This window comes from Sminthopsis crassicaudata, chromosome 5 (genome assembly GCF_048593235.1).
Source record: "Sminthopsis crassicaudata isolate SCR6 chromosome 5, ASM4859323v1, whole genome shotgun sequence".
NCBI classification, from domain to species: domain Eukaryota; kingdom Metazoa; phylum Chordata; class Mammalia; order Dasyuromorphia; family Dasyuridae; genus Sminthopsis; species Sminthopsis crassicaudata.
Genome location: NC_133621.1, coordinates 100,221,672 through 100,233,056, shown reverse-complemented (window position 1 = coordinate 100,233,056; position 11,385 = coordinate 100,221,672). Strand labels below are relative to the sequence as shown.

General features: G+C 38.4%; 1 protein-coding gene across 1 annotated transcript in view; it reads left to right on the top strand.

Moving 5' to 3' along the window:
• The first annotated feature begins 5,463 nt into the window (after positions 1–5,463).
• LOC141545241 (putative DBH-like monooxygenase protein 2) overlaps positions 5,464–11,385 on the top strand; it is a 12,831-nt gene continuing 6,909 nt past the window's right edge. Inside the window, exons 1-7 of the mRNA XM_074272280.1 lie at positions 5,464–5,751; positions 6,171–6,317; positions 7,419–7,580; positions 8,085–8,168; positions 8,457–8,624; positions 9,159–9,261; positions 10,723–10,889. Of these exons, the coding sequence (XP_074128381.1) occupies positions 5,464–5,751; positions 6,171–6,317; positions 7,419–7,580; positions 8,085–8,168; positions 8,457–8,624; positions 9,159–9,261; positions 10,723–10,889 (1,119 nt within the window). The remainder of the gene's footprint in view (positions 5,752–6,170; positions 6,318–7,418; positions 7,581–8,084; positions 8,169–8,456; positions 8,625–9,158; positions 9,262–10,722; positions 10,890–11,385) is intronic.

The window sequence follows — 11,385 nt, the reverse complement described above, 5'->3', positions numbered from 1 at the left end:
AACAGAGAGAGACAGAGACAGAGTTGTGTATAGCTGTGGGAGGCGTGTATAATAAGACCTTGTAGTTTCTCTTGTTAGTTCTCTTTCCTAACTGCTCACTGATCCATGAAATCTCTTTAGGGAGGCCAAACCCAGTCATTCTGAAAATAGAGATTAAACTTGAAATGCAAATCCTCTTGGGGAAGGGAAACTATGTCTTAAATCCACTCTAAGGTGTAAATTACAGGTATCAGATACTTTCTCAGCCATTGGTTTTTGATAGGGGACATGGTATATGTGCCTGGATTTGGTAGATATTTATTTACCGTGTGTGTGTGTGTGTGTGTGTGTGTGTGTGTGTGTGTGTGCACATGAGTAAGAGGAGAGATATAGATACATAGAGAAACCAACAGACACACATAAACACACAGAGACAGAAATAGAGACAGAGATGGAGACACACAGAGAAAAACATCCCCAATAATGGAAAGAAAAATTAGCGATCTTTCACAATTTTGGTTGGTCTTGAGAAAGGTCATAGGATCAGAGATGTAGACTTGGAAGATGTGTCAGAGAACATCTGATCTAAATTTTATTTTGCCACTGAAGACACTGAAGCCCACAGGTCACACAGGTGGATATTTGGCAGTTTGGATTGAGTCCAGATGTTCTAATCACAAGACCAGTGCTTCTATCACTAAACCAGCTTCTAACTACCAAGATAGAAATGCTGTAGAAACAGTTCTGTAATCGCTGTGATAAGTGTCCCTCCCCAAACATAACTCCTACTCACTTTTTGTTATTCATAATTTTCAGTCTTTCTGACCCCATTTGTGGTTTTCTTGGCAAAGATACTGGAGTGATCTAACATTTCCTTCTCCAGCTCATTTTATAGATAAAGAAACTGAGACAAACAGGGTTATTTGCCTAGGATCACGTAGCTGGTAGGTATCTGAGGTCAGATTTGAACTCAGGACTTCCTGACTCCTGGTAAATGCGCTATCCATTTCTTCACCTACTTGTCTAATTACAAAGAAGAGAATTCATTCACATAGTAATGGAATGGACTCATGTTCTGTAGCTCATCTCTCACCCCATGTTCATATCTTCCTTTTTTTTTTTTAATACCACCTTCATATTTCCCAGACTATGCTCATTAGTCCACCCAAAATTTGTTAATGTTAAAATTGTAATAAAAACTGATTTATATAGTGTTTTGGAATTATCACTTTCCCCACAAGAGCCTTATGAGGCAAGTATCATTGTCCCCTTCCCCCTTTTATAGATGGGTTCCAAGATGAATCTAAAATTTGAAGAGATCTTTATAATTGTAGAATCTCAGGATTTCACAGTTGAAATAGACCTTAGCATCAGGCTAATTTCATCCATTTATCCCCCTACAATATACCCAAACAATAATTCATTCTCTAGCTTGTGCTTGAGATTGCCAAACTTTCCCTTTTACTTTTGGATAGCTCCGCTTGTTAGAAAGTTTTGCCTGATGTCAATCTGAACTCAATTCTTTTATTATGTCAGCGAAGAAATTATTTTCTAGTGCAAAATACTTCTAGTACAAAGTAGAGAGGGAGAGTTAGAATTTGAATCCAAGTCCTCCAATTAGAGCTCCAAAGTGTTTCTCATTATACCATCTTTTTGATGTAATAGGATTCTTTGGTTCCTGATTTTTAGGGGTAAGGCCTGGTTCAGGAAACCCTAAATTTTCTAATTTGAAGTCTGTATCTGGAAACTCTCCTGATTCTGACTACTCCTTAGCCCACCACCCTCCACTCTTAATTCATCTATAAATTAGTCCATTGCCTCCAGTCATAGAACCAACATGGACTTCTTAGCCTTAGGCTGTAAAAGACTGGATAAAGCTGTTCTCGGTCTTTCAGTGCTTTGTTATTTCCCATCAGGAATCTAGCCAGCTGAGAATTCTCAGAGTTAACAAACCCATTTTTTGCCAATATAATTTTGAGACTAGAACTGTGAATTTTTTTACAATACCTGTGACACCAACCTGGGGACCCCCAAATGAGTGTCTCATCACTCAACACTTTCTTCTTATGCTTTTCTGCATTTAGCAAAGTGGCTCTGAGAGGCTTAAGAGGAGACAGAGAGGTAACCTAAATGATTTACTTCTTTGGGAGCAAGGGAAAGAAGGGGGAGAAAAAGAACAACCTATAAATCTGAATCCCTGGGTATCTACCCTAGAGGTCTGGCAGAGTGGTAACCCAAACACCTCATTTTAGGAAGCATGTTCTAGACTGTTGGATGTCATATTTTAGGGCTTGAGGGTTAATGCTTTTATTGAGGAATAGGGAGATTGAAATAATATCATAAGAGAGGAGTGCTTTGGAGGACAAGTGGGTGCATTTTATCTCAGGAAGAACTTCCTTGTTTCCTTCTTAATCTCAGGTAGAGATTTTAATCATAGTGCCTTCTAGTCTGGCTTCTCCTCCCCTCTCAATACCTGTTATCTTTCTTCTCTGCTTTACTGCTAGTCAAGGTCACTACTGTCCCCGCCTACTGTTCTTTCCTTGGTCATTCTTAATAGTGTCCAGACTCTTTAAGACTGATAGGGTCAGGGTCCGAAAGGCCAGGACTTTGATTTTCTCATTAGATTGGGAACTCCTCTAAATTAGGATAGGTTAGGGTTCAAATTTGCTCCCTCCTCTGAGTGCCTTGTACCAAAAGAAAATCCACAAAATAAGATATCAATTCTAGAAGTGAATATCTCTTTAGATGAGAAGTTCTTAAAACTTTTTCTACCTTATAAGTGGCCTCTTTGGTAGTCTGGTAAGACTTATGAACCCCTTCCCAGAATTTAAATGAATAAAATACATTACATAGGATTAAAAAGGGGAAATGGTGAAAAACAATTGGAGGCTTTTGCCTTTTCCTATGTGTTATACTGTATTCATCCATTTATTCCCTCCATTTTAACATGTGGAACTTTGGGGGACCCATTTCTTTTCTTTCTTTTTTTAATTAAAGTTTTTTATTTTCAAAACCTATGCATTGATAATTTTCAACATTCACCTTTGTAAAACCTTGTGTCCCAAATTTTCCCCCCACCTCCTCCCCTAGAGGGCAAGTAATCCAATATATGTTAAACATGTACAGTTCTTCTATGCATATTTCTACAATTATGCTGCACAAGACAAATCAGATCAAAAAGGAAAAAATAAGAAAACAAAATATAAGCAAATAACAAAAAAGTGAAAATATGTTGTGATCTACACTTAGTTACCATAGTTCTTTCTCTGAGTGCAGATGGAGAAGCGTCCATTTCTAAGCATTTATGACCCATGAAAATAGTTCTAATTTTGCTGAAAAGGAGCTGAAAGAATTTAGTGTTCTCTTAATAAAAATGAGTTGAAATATAAAACTCAAAGAGCTATATAGATACAATCTTTTTTTTTTTTTTTTTTAATCTCTCCTATTTTTTTTAGGCCTTTATTTCCTCTTAAGAGCATCTCTGGAATTCTATCTTGTTTTAAGCAAGTACTTGAATCCCTGTTTATGGAAGCCATGGGGACTTTCTTTTGTGATTGGTGGGGTGGATCAACTTCAAATGTGAGTATTGTCCATGAGATAACAAGGAGGAGCAAGTCTTGGTTAGAGTTTTAACCAAGCTGGGAAGATCACAATCATTATTGTCTTATTCTCAATTATTAGTCTCTTAGATTTAGAAAACCTTAGAAGAGATCTGGGCAGAAACCTGAGCAGAGAGGGAAATTATGGAGAATAATCCCAAAACCTCTTAGGGGATGGCAGAGAAAATGTAGCCCAGTAGAAAGATTTTTGCTTCTAACCTATGTTCTATAAGAATCTTTGATGTTTACTGTCTGTGATATTGAACAAGTAATATACCCTTACTCCTTGGTCTCAGTTTATTCATCGTAAAATGCATTAAACTAGAAAGTCCTTGAAGTTCTTTGAAGCTTTAGATTCATGATCTCAAATCTTTGGTGAATTAGATAGTAGACATTTTTCTTTTGTTAGAATATTAAACTCTTCCATTCCATTGTGAGTATCTGCTTGTTTAAAGCTTGGGAGAAAGGCTAGGGATTGAAGCAAGGTTTAAATGGTATGGGGAATTCTTTGGTGTCCTGCCAAAATTGTAATCTTAATTTAGAGTTTTATTTTTAATTCAATAGTATTTTTTTTTCCAATTACATGTAAAGATCATTTTCAACATTTATGTTTATAAGATTTTGAAATTGAAAAATTTCCAAATTTTTTTCTACCCCCCTCCAATCTGATAAAGGTAATACATATACCATCCTTTAAAAACATATTTCTATATTAGTTTTGTTATGAAATAAAAATCCAAACAAAAGGGGAAAACCATGAGAAAGAAAAAGTTAACCTCAAAAAGGTGAAAATATTAGCTTAGGGTTATAATGAGCTACCTAGAACATGGACAAGTTAAACAAGGTGCTCAGGATCACCCAACTAATGATGAAGGTTAATGCTTCTTGACTTTGGGGCTGGTTCCTTCTCCACTGTTTCACATTACCTCTCTAGAGAGAATCAGAAAATCTTAGGATTAAAAGGGAGCATTAGAAACAATCTAATACAAGTTCATGCTCACTATAGAAAATTTAATCTCCTCTTAGATATGTCTGATAAAAGATTGCATTGGTTGTGTTCAAACATTTCCAGTAATGGGGAACTTACTATTTTTCAAGGAATACCCAGGAAGTTTTTCCTACTAGTGAACTGAAATTTGTCTCTCTGCTTCTTCCAACTCATGAATCTTAGTTGCCTTTTGACACTCCACAATATTTTAGAAAATTTGAAAGGACTTCAGAGGTCATCTGAAGATGATTAGAATTAATCTAATCCTTTCCCACAGCAGTCCTTTAAATATTTGATGACAAATATTATCCCTTAAGTCTTCTCTCTTTCAGGGTAAATATCTAGAGTTTCTTTAATTGTGCCTCATATCACATGGTTTATTGTAAGGATTAAATAGGGAGGTGGTTGAATGAGTGGAGACAAGAAGATTATCCCTTGGACAGCACAACTCGAGCTCTTAGAGTCAAAAACTTGGATTTTAAAAAACTTGGAACTTTGGACAAATCACTTTCCCCTGGGAGTAAAATCAAAGTACTAAAAGCAGGGGGTGCTTACCTAGAACTGAATTCAGAGACAAAAAAGGGGATGCTAATGTCTCCTTTCTATCCTTCCTGGTAGTGAATGAAGCAGGTGAGCTGTGGGTTGTCATATGGGAGGTAAAGCAGCCGGATCTCAATCTCAGATTCTTCATCTGCAAAATGATGGGGTTGGACTAGATTATCTCTATTCTTCTTTCTCTTCTAAATCCCTTTATCCTTCTCTGCTCAGATGAACGATATGGGGCTTTTCTTGCCCATTTTTGTCTCTTGGTGACCTGATACTTATCTCTGGTCCTTACAAAAAGGAGACTCTGCTACCTCCTAAGGCTGATGACAGATGCTCCAGTCTCTAGGAGACATGAGCTGTGCCTTTCTCTCAAGGCTATTCATGTTCTTGGTCTTGGCTACCCCAGCTTCCAGTGTCATTTCTGGCCCTAAAGCCTCTCTGCGTTTCTCCAGATTCTTGGATCCTTCCAATCTGATGTACCTACTGTGGGACTTTGACATTAAGGCTGAAATTATCACTTTTGAATTACGGGTGCAGACAACTGGCTGGGTGGGTCTCGGTATCACTAACCGCTACACCAATGTGGGGGCTGATCTAGTGGTCGGGGGAGTCTTACCTGAAGGCAACATTTACTTTTCTGTGAGTATGCAGTTGTTCTCATGTTTCCCGAGTCTAAATACAATGCTCTGTATAATCCCACACAAATTCTTTCCCCTCTGCCCCTTCTTTCCTTTTCTTTGCATGTCACGGTGTGTGTCATCTCTATGAATATGTATGTATCTTTCAATTCCATCCCTCTCTCTCCTCCCCCTTCAGCTGCTTTTCCCTATTCTAATTGCACTCGCTTTGACATTTCCACTTTCACTGCTTGTCTCACTTCCTTTGTCAGACTTTCTTCTTTGCTGCCTTATAGCATCTCCCTTCCTTGATTTAAAAGCCCAACTCCCATACTTTCTCTTGGTCTCACTGTAATAGACAAAATCCTGCACTGGAAAGAGTCATGAGCCTGGCTTAAGTGGAACCCCCTTTCTTCCTCTTCCTGGCTCTCCCCACTGTAGGACCACCATGTTGTGGATGATGACACCTTGGAGGAAGATGGGAGCCAGGACGCCAAGCTGCTTTCTCTGACTCAGGATGCTGTCTACACCACCATGCGCTTCTCCCGGCCCTTCCGCTCTTGTGACCCTCATGACACGGATATTTTGGTAATGGAGAGGAATAGGAGGGGAAGAATCGTGAGGGAAGTGGGGGTGAGGGGAGGATAAATACACATTAAGCCAATTAATTTACTCCACACTCTACCAATGCCCAAACTGGGACATCAGGGAGACCTCTAGAGAGTATGGGTTCAGAAGTTTTCCTGAACCTGGAGTGTGTTTGAGTGAGAACCATTGGGTGTGTTTGAGTGAGAATGTCTATATGCTTGTTTTGTGTTTGTGGAGTCATTTTTCAGTTTCTTACAACTCTTCATAATTCCATCTGACATTTTCTTGACAAGAAAACTGGAGTGGTTTGCCATTTCCTTCTCCTGCTCATTTTACAGATGAGGAAACTGAGGAAAACAGGATTAAGTGACTTGCTCAGGGTCACACAGCAAGTGTGAGGCCAAATTTGAACTCAGAAAGGGGAGTCTTTCTGACTCGAGAGCTAGTGTGCCCCCAACCTGTAGATGGGCATAAGTGAATGCAAATATAGCTATGCCTTTATATGCAGGGCAGTCGTATGTATATGTGAATATGACTTTGCACATCTTAGAGTCTTGTGTTTTTAGATTTATACATTGGTATGTGTTTGTACAAGTGCATATGAGTAAGTGTGACTGTGTATGCATATTGGGATGGACACATAACTATATGTTTAATTCTATTTGGCTGGAGTTAATAGTTTCTGTGTATAAGGGGAGAGTATGTTTGAGTGTTTCTATATATACATACACACATACACACACTACTTATGTATGTATATATGTGTGTATGTATGTATGCATGTATAGCGGTAGCTAGGTGATACAGTGGATAGAGTGCTGGTCCTGGAGTCAGGAAGAACTATGTTTAAATCTGGCCTATGTGACCCTGGCAAAGACACAACCCTTTTTGACTCAAATTTTTCATCTATAAAAATAAGCTGGAGAGAGATGGAAGACAGCTTCAGTGTCTTTGCCAAGAAAACTCCAAATGGAGTCAATAGAAGTCAGATATGGATATATATATATATATATATATATATATTTGAAGGTGTATAAAAGTAAATGTATATACATATGGGAGTAAATTAATTTAACCCTTCTTGATCTCTTTTATTCCTAGGATGAAACTAATCGGGTCCTGGCAGCCTATGGATTGGATGACACAATACGACTAGAAAGGAATAGGACCTTTGTCAAGTCTATCTATCTGCTACAAATTATTCACCCTGATGATCTCACAACTCCAGGAGTTACCATCATACATGATTTAGAGATCCGTGATGTGAGACCCCTCTCCCTCTTGTTTTCTAGTTATTTATCATCTAGTTTCTCCCAACCATTAGGTCTTTAGCTACCAGTCTTTCAGTCCATTGGTCTTGTAGTCTCTTCTTTTTCTAATCCTCAGCTCTCTTACCATTGGGCCTCCAATGCCCAAATTAAAAAATTCTCCTGGCTATTTGCTCTGTGCCCTACAAAACTATAATATCCTCCTTTATCCTTGGTTCTCTGGACCTCACAAGACCACTTTTCTAGAACCTAAATGTGGAGTAGGTATGAGAGCACATGGGATAGGAGGGTCAGGTATTGCAATCCAGGAATTCTCTCTATCTTTAAGAGGCTCAGGCAGAGATGAGGAGGCTTGGAGAAGTTGGCTCTCCTCCATTCTCGGTTGCCATTTCTTTTTTTGTCTTATCCCAATGGACTTGCTCCACTAATTCCTGTTATTGACTTCCAAACTTGCTATCAAGCACAAGGCTCATCTGCCCTCTCTATGCCTTCCTTACAGTTTCTTATCCCAGAAGATGACACAACCTATATCTGCACCTTTCTTCCTCTGCCCATCGTCAAGAAGAAACATCACATCTACAAGGTATGGCTGACAGCTAGAACTGTGGGCAGGGAGAGGGCAGTTTGGGCTCTAAGCCATGCAAAGAGTCTATGTCCAATGAAATAGTATTACTTGGGAACAAGGGTATTAGGTGGGATCTCTTTTCATCTCAAAGGTCTGAGAGGAGGAATGGGATAATACTTCCTCCTGGAAAGGGATAGCTCCTTTATTTTATTTTACTTTTTGGTGACTTGGTTTGGAAAGGTGGTAAAGAGAAGAGCTAACATACATTAATTTTTTCCTCATTTCTTCTTTCTTCACTGGTTTTAGTTTGAGGGGAAAATTACCCCCCACAATGAGACAATGGTGCATCACATTCTGGTTTACGCTTGTGGCAATGCCAGTTCCCTCCCCACGGGTCTAAATGATTGCTATGGTGGTGACCCTGCCTTCTCCCTCTGCTCCCAAGTCATCATAGGCTGGGCTGTTGGAGGCAATGTAAGTCCAGGGACAGGGCATAGAGCAAACAAGTCACGGGAGGTTGTTAGTTTGGGCTTTGGAAGGCCAATAGCAAGAAAACTGAGCTTTGGAAAAGACATGGGCTAACAGATTGGTAGCTGAAGGCCTCGTGGTTGGGAGAAATGAATTAATAAATGTCTGTAGAACAGGACATGAGGGCTTACAGGTTGGGGCATAAAGGTGTAAGCCCTTAGGGGTGGACGACAGAGGAATGGAGAGATTGGATGCCCAAAGAATTGAGGAACCAAATGACTTGACAACCAGTCAAATCATTAAGTTTTGAGGACTCCCTTATGATGCTCCCTAGCCTATTTCATGTGTCTACATATCTATTTCGGAATTAAAGAACTGGATAGAGTCTTCCTATCTTTGCCCTAGTCTACTGGATAGGGTCAGAATTTTGAGAGGTTAAATGCTGAGCCATGTTTAATACAACCACCTCTGGAGGCAAAACCAAAGAATCATTTGATATTTTTTTTCTCTTTTTTATCTAATCATTGTTCTACATTAAAGATATATCAGTTCCCTGATGATGTGGGTTTCTCCTTGGGGACTGCTTTGGACCCTCAGTGGATCCGGCTAGAGGTTCACTACAGCAATTTTAATGGTCTGACAGGTAAGAGGATAGGGTTGGGTGAATTGGGATACAGGTTATGTATTTATAAAGCAAAGTCATGAGGAGGGGGTTTATGTGGATCTAGGGAAGGATGGAGAAATAGACCATAGCTATAGTTACAGTCATAACTTTTACTTTGGAACTTGAAGGGACCACTGGGGTTATCTTGTTCTATCCTCATTTTACAGATGAGAAAACTAAAGCCTACAGAAGAAACGGCTTATAGTTAGTAGTTGTTAAAATCAAACTGAGCCTCTTTGCCTCAAGTTTCAATGAGGTTTTTTTATTGTTTGTTTGATTTTTACTCCCTACCTTTTCTTCTCACTCTTTGGAATAGACAAACAAAATGTCAGGTATACCTCAACTGGAAAGCTTCTACTTCCACAGTTGGTTAAATCTATAACCATCTCAGTTTTGTCTTAGTTGAACATCTATGACAGTGCTGGAATTAGAAATTAGGAGATTTTGGTTATATATTCGGATCTTATCACTATCGATATATTTTAGGATATGTCATTTCCCCTAAACTCTAGATTTATATTTCCTTTCTGTAGCATCAAGGGCAGTTATATCAAATGATTCTCAAATTCTCTTTCTGATTGAAGCTCTTACCCCTTTCTAAATATCTCTTCAATAATAACATCAGCCATATAGCACTCAGCTAATTGATTATTGTACCAGATCAATTTTATTGTGGAGTGAGGGTTCTAAAGAAATAAAATAACTATTCAGGGAGACTAATTATGGGTACATAATGTGATTTCAGCCAGTCTCATTCAACCCATCCAGAGATATAACCAGAATGAGGTAATCTGGGCTTTGGCCCAAGATGTCAATATTTAGTGGATGTAAAAATGCAATATATATACTTCTTAGATTGAGTAGAAACAACGAACTATATGAACTAGTTTAGAAAAAAAGCAATTAATTAAAACAATAAGATGCCAGGTCATTGTTTAAAACTCCTATCTTTAGGTCACTATAGTGATTCCTTCTTCTATTCTACTAAGTTCATTTTAATGACATCTTGTAGTATTTTTCTTGTAGTATTTTCTTATAAGAAACTATAAAGTTGATTTTGTTTTTTGATGCTTCTTTCCTCAGAAGCCAGAATTACTATTTGTGGCTATATATGTGAGATCACCATTATAACAAAGGAATTTCCTTTGGAAATTAGATATTATGAACTAATTCCCCTTCTAGTTCATTTATTTTTTTCACTTGGCTTTTACAACGCTTCTATTTCTGGTCAAAATGAGAGTATTTTTCTCTAGGTTACTAGTTACTATTGGAGTAGCAAATTCCACCTTTTTATCATTACTATCTCCTCTTCTGGTACATGCACCTTTAATCGTACTTAGTTCTAGAGAGTTAGGAATCTATTATAAAGATGGAGAAAGCCTCAAGCACTAGAAGCCTCTTATGTTGGTCTCATTAATCAACCATTTTTCTCCTGCATAGGTGTCTATGACTCATCTGGCATCCGTCTCTATTACACCCCTGAGCTTCGTCGCTATGACGTTGGTGTTCTTCAGCTTGGTTTCTTCACTTTTCCCATACACTTCATCCCCCCAGGGGCCCAGAATTTTCGCTCCTATGGTCTTTGCAAAACAGGCCAGTTTGAAGAGGTGAGTATGGGGATCTTCCATTTCTGCTGGTCTCCTGTTCATGTCATCAATTGGGGGTGTTTATTATCCCCACTAATCCCACTGTCTGGTGCTTGGTCCCCACTGACAGAGAGGAGGAGGTGGGATACATAAGTATTACTATATCAGGTCAAACTTCTAGTTTCTTCAACATAATAGTCAATTTCCAACAGACACCTCAAGAAGCATCTTCTGAAAGGGATTGGGCATCCTTTCTAATCTCAATCTTTAGTAGAAAGAATGTTGGATTTATGGTCAGAAAACCTGAATTTAAATGATGGCTTAATCAATTATATATTGTGGGTATTTGGGCAAAAAAAAATTTGATCCTTAGGAACCCCACTTTCTCTTTTGAAAGGTAGGAATAATAGTTTTCAGAAAACCTATTTCAGATTTTTGAGATGTTGGAAAGTGTTTAGTAAATTGTGAAACACTATGTTTTAAACTCTAGTTATTACTGTTGCTATATTCCAGCTTC